The following is a 5,005-nucleotide window of genomic DNA, read 5'->3' as shown; positions in this document are numbered from 1 at the left end:
CTGGAGACAATTAGCCGGTGGCCGGCCGGGAAGCCCATGCAAATGCCCGCGGGAGCGGTACAATGCGAGGCGGGTGGGGGGGGGGGGGGTGTAATTACGGGATGGGATGGAGCAGCCCCCCCCCCGTCCTCCCTGCCTTTTTTGGGAGAGATGCCGTCTATCTAGTCAGTCTCTCCTCGCTCCCGAAGCCGGCTGGGGGTCCGGCTTCAGGAGCCGCAGGATCGCCCGGACGCGGCAGCCCGCCTAACGCCCGCTCTCGCCCGCAGGACCCCCGGCCCCGACGGGACCCCCGGCCCGACGGCCCCGCCGCCCGGGCAGGCAGGGCCCCCCGCGCCCGCACTCCGGCCCGCGCTCCCCCCCGCCCCAACTTTAGCATGATGTCTTATCTTAAGCAACCACCTTACGCAGTGAATGGCCTGAGTCTCACCACCTCGGGCATGGACCTGCTGCACCCCTCCGTCGGCTATCCCGGTAAGCCGCGTGTCCCCCCCCCGCGTTGCTCCCCCCCCCTCCCCAAAATCCTCCTTGCTCCTTCGCCCCCGCGGATCCCCCGGGGAGGAGAAGCCGCCGGGCCGCTGCGGGGGGACCGCGGCCCTGGGGTGATGCCTGGTGGCCCCAAGGGTCCCTCTTCCACCCCCCCCCCCAGCTTTGTACCCAGGAAGGGGCTTGGAAACAGGGGTCGGCTCCACGCTGGAGGTGGGCGACAGCTGCCGCTCCGGGTCCCGGGGGAAAGACGGGGAGGGGGCATCTGGGGGGGGCGGCTGCAAGGAAACAGCGCGGAGCCGGGCGCGGGATGGGGACGGCCCTGGAGGGCTCCTTCCCCTCGGGGGGGGGGGCAGGTCACCCCGGGGAGAGGCCTGGGGAGGGGGCTGGAGGGGGGCCAGGCCACCCGCCAGGCCGAGGGGCCCCCCAGTGACAGCCGGGCCCCTCTCCGCAGCCACCCCGCGGAAGCAGCGGCGGGAGCGCACCACCTTCACCCGGGCGCAGCTCGACGTGCTGGAGGCCCTTTTCGCCAAGACCCGCTACCCCGACATCTTCATGCGGGAGGAGGTGGCGCTGAAAATCAACCTGCCCGAGTCCAGAGTGCAGGTAGGAACCGGGGTGGGCCCAGCCCCTGCCTCCTCGCCGCCTCCGCCGCCGTGCGCGGGGGCCTCGGGGGGCCCGGGGGGCCGTGGTGCGGCCTCGGGGCGTGGGGCAGCCCTGGAGGGGCAGCGGGTCCGGCGTTTCTTCCTTGTGGGGCCAAGAGGCTCGTGGATAGATGGGCAGGAGAAGGCAGAGAGGTTACGGGGGCGACGGGGTGGACATCAGCCTGCCCTCGGCTCCCCTCTGCCCTCCCCGGGAAGGGGATGCGGGTGCATTGCGGGGGTCTCCGAAGCACCTCGGTCCCAGCTCCTGAGCCCCCACGGACCTTCCCAGCACCCTCTGCACCCCGGGGGCTTCCCCAGCATCCCCAGGCTGGGCAACGGGCCTCGGCCCAGTGGCCACCTCCCAGCCCGTCCTGCAGGAGCTTGGGCCACCGGCGAGGCAGCAAAGGGCCCCCCCTTCCCTGGGGATCCCACCAAGGGCCCCCGCATCCTTGGAGCCAGCCACACGGGGATCCCATTTCACACCAGCACGGACTGGGGGCTTCCTCTCCGCTTAAAGGGACTTTGATGGGAGAGAAAGGCGGCCAGGCGGGGGGGGGGAGCCTCTCCCGAGGCTGGGCCGTGTCTCCTCCGGGAGCATCCTGCAGGGACCCATCCGGGGAGCGGGTGCCTGGGGGCCTGGGCTGCCCCATCACAGGTCCATGGACACCTCCCACGAGCTCTGAGGCCCTTCCCTCGGCCCCTGCGAGGTTTCCCAAGGCCCCGGTGACCCGATATGCCGGGTCCCGGCTGAGCCTGGAAGCTGGGCACCCTGATCCCCCGCTCACCAAACTGCAGGTTTTCCCCACTCTCTAAACCCCAAATTTCCCCCCCAGGAGCTCCCCCGCTGCAGGCCTGGGCGAAGGGCTGCCCTGCTGCCCCTGGCAGCCCCGATCCCAGCCCAGGGACTGGGGGGGCCGACGCCGGCTGGGGAGGGGGAGAGCAGACAGCCTGTTTAGAGAGTAAATGAGACATCTTAAACCGCCCCCCCCAACCGCTACCTCCGTTTCCCTAATTGTTTCCTCCCTTTATGATGCTCTATTGTTTCTAATTAAGGGCTTGACTTCAATAGGCCTTAAATGGTGATTCCTGGGGGTCCCCGGCTGGCAAACAGCAAACAGGGAGTGATTCCCCCCCCCCCTTCCCCCAAAAGTGACCTTATTAAGCAGTTTGATTTGCCCATTTCCACTTGTTATTGCTGCTAATGATCTCAGGGAGGGGGAGCCACGGAGCCTCTCGTTGCAGGAGCCTGCAAACCTCCGCGTGCCGGGGGGAGCTTTCGCTGCCCCCCGCGCTCTCCCCTCGGCAGCTCTCTCCCCCTTGGGTCGTCTCCGCGTCCCTAACGCAAGGCTCTTCTCTCTCCCTCCTTCTCTCTCCGTCTCAAGGTGTGGTTTAAAAACCGGCGAGCCAAATGCCGCCAGCAGCAGCAGCAGCAGCAGAACGGGGGCCAGAACAAGGTGAGGCCGGCCAAAAAGAAGAACTCGCCCGCCCGGGAAGTAAGTTCGGAGAGTGGGACCAGCGGGCAGTTCACTCCCCCCTCCAGCACCTCGGTCCCCACCATCTCCAGCAGCAGTGCCCCCGTGTCCATCTGGAGCCCAGCGTCCATCTCCCCGCTCTCAGACCCCCTGTCCACCTCTTCCTCCTGCATGCAGCGATCCTACCCCATGACCTACACCCAGGCATCCGGCTACAGCCAAGGATACGCTGGCTCGACCTCCTACTTCGGAGGGATGGACTGTGGATCTTATTTGACCCCTATGCACCACCAGCTCCCCGGACCGGGGGCCACCCTGAGTCCCATGGGTGCCAATGCCGTTACCAGCCACCTCAACCAGTCTCCAGCCTCCCTCTCCACCCAGGGCTACGGAGCCTCCAGTTTGGGCTTTAACTCCACCACCGATTGCTTGGATTATAAAGACCAAACCGCCTCCTGGAAGTTAAACTTCAATGCTGACTGCTTGGATTATAAGGACCAGACGTCGTCGTGGAAGTTCCAGGTTTTGTGAAGGCCGGCGGGGACCTTGGTGCTACCCCGAGAGAGCGCGACGAGAACAAACACGCTGGGCTGAACTTTCCCGTTGTAGTCAGGTCTTGGTTAAATTAACGAGAAAACAATTAAACGAACAAACGGACAAACGAACGAACAGCAGCAACGACGAAACAAAACAACAAGAGAGACAGTGTTGGTGCGATCGTACCCAGATCCATCTCCTGCTCAGACGCTCTGGAAAAGGAATAGGAAAGAGGAAACGGAGGAAGAAGGCCTTAAACGGACAGATCATCTAGTGAGCAGAAAACAGACAGACCAATCCGTGTTCTTTATAGTTTTAGGCAATTGTTGGGTTTCTTTGTCTGGAAGCGGTGGAAGATCATTCCGCCAACGGGCCAGTTTTAAAAAGAAAAAAAAAAAGTCTAGGTTTTTATTTCTTTGTGTGTGTGTGTGTGGAAAGATCCTTCACCCAGAGGTTTCCAATGTGTTAGCCAACCCTTGGTTAAAATATTCGGAATGGACAGCATCTCTCTCTCTTTCTCTCCCTCTTTCCCTCTCCCTCTTTCTCTCTCTCTCAAGCTCATTCAACTGTTTCATGCCACTTGCTCAAGTTGGCGCTGAAAGAACTTGGTTCAGGGCTGTGTGGGTTGTGTGACTGATTGTCCTAGCTGCACTACTTTATTTAAAGAAAAAAAAATAATGTTCATAAGGAGTCAATATGTAGTTTTTAAGAGACAATCAGTGTGTGTCTTATATAAATGGTACATCTGTGGTTTTTAATCTGTGCTAGACTTCAAAACTGTGATCTCCTGTATTGTATGCAACTATGGACCCTGCGCCAGCGGGAGTTCTGCTGTGATTTAAATAGGTTATAATTATAAGTGAAATTCAGAGCAACTGAGTTACCTATTATCATCTTAAAAAAAAATAAAATATATATTAGAGAGGAAAAAAAAAAACAAAAAGTGATCACCCTCACCAGAGGTGAACTGCACTGAAACTTTTTACAACAAATGGTCTCTGAATGAAAGAGAAAAGAACAAAAAAAAACCCACCCAAGGACATTAAACTGACTTACTGCCGGTCCCGCTGGCAGTAACGATAAAATAAAACAGGACGTTGGTCAGTTGCTCTGACCTGGATGAATTTAAACTGAGAAAATCATTGTCGTTTATGCTTGCAGATGTTAACTGAAGAAAAAAAGAAGATATATATGCATAAACCTTTTTTCCTGGATTTGGCAGATATGTATAATTATATTAAAATGGTTCTAGCACACTTGATTGTTGTCTTCCCTTTTAATCGTATGCAGCGAGTTGTGGAGAGGGGCGATGCCGGCTGCGGCGGAGGGGACGGGGGGACCCGCTCGTCCGGCAGGGCCAGCAAAGGCTGCCGCTCTCCCAGATTTCCCAGCCCGGCTCCCCCAGGTGCCGTTTTCTCTGTGGACAGGGAAGGAAGCACAGTGAGGGGGGATTTTTATTATTTTTTTAAGGAAAATAACGTGCGTTTTGGGCGGATCTGGGATAAGGTGTCCCCAAGCGCCGTCCTTCGGCGGAGGCTGCCTGGCAGGGAGGACAGGCCTCCGCCACGAGCATCCTCCCGGGAGGCGCGGAGGGACACCCCGAAACGCTCCCTCCCCTGCACAGCGCTGCGCCCGGATCGCTTCAGCCCTGGGGTCAGTTTGCATTTAGGCACCCAAAATGCAGCAAAAAACGGACTTTTGCAAAAAGACGGGGAGGGAGATGGAAAGCAAGCCGGCCCCGGAGGTGGCTGTCACCCACCCATGACCCCAGTGGTGCCCAGGAGCGGGGGACTGATGCCACCGCTCGCCCCTCGTGCCGCCGGCTTTGCCCTCCTCTTCCTCTCCTCCCTCGACGGGCTGCAGCCCTTC

At 59.8% G+C, this 5,005-nt stretch overlaps 1 protein-coding gene across 1 annotated transcript; it reads left to right on the top strand.

Moving 5' to 3' along the window:
- The first annotated feature begins 352 nt into the window (after positions 1-352).
- On the top strand, positions 353-4,367 carry OTX2 (orthodenticle homeobox 2). Its single transcript, XM_064513507.1, has 3 exons — positions 353-471; positions 938-1,089; positions 2,510-4,367. Exons 1-3 carry the CDS (start codon positions 375-377, stop codon positions 3,128-3,130), a joined length of 870 nt encoding a protein of 289 aa, XP_064369577.1. The 5' UTR covers positions 353-374; the 3' UTR covers positions 3,131-4,367.
- Positions 4,368-5,005: the final 638 nt, after the last annotated feature.

Source organism: Dromaius novaehollandiae, chromosome 5, assembly GCF_036370855.1.
Source record: "Dromaius novaehollandiae isolate bDroNov1 chromosome 5, bDroNov1.hap1, whole genome shotgun sequence".
NCBI lineage: Eukaryota > Metazoa > Chordata > Aves > Casuariiformes > Dromaiidae > Dromaius > Dromaius novaehollandiae.
Note: the sequence above shows the minus strand (reverse complement) of the source record. Positions and strands in the feature narration are given on the sequence as shown.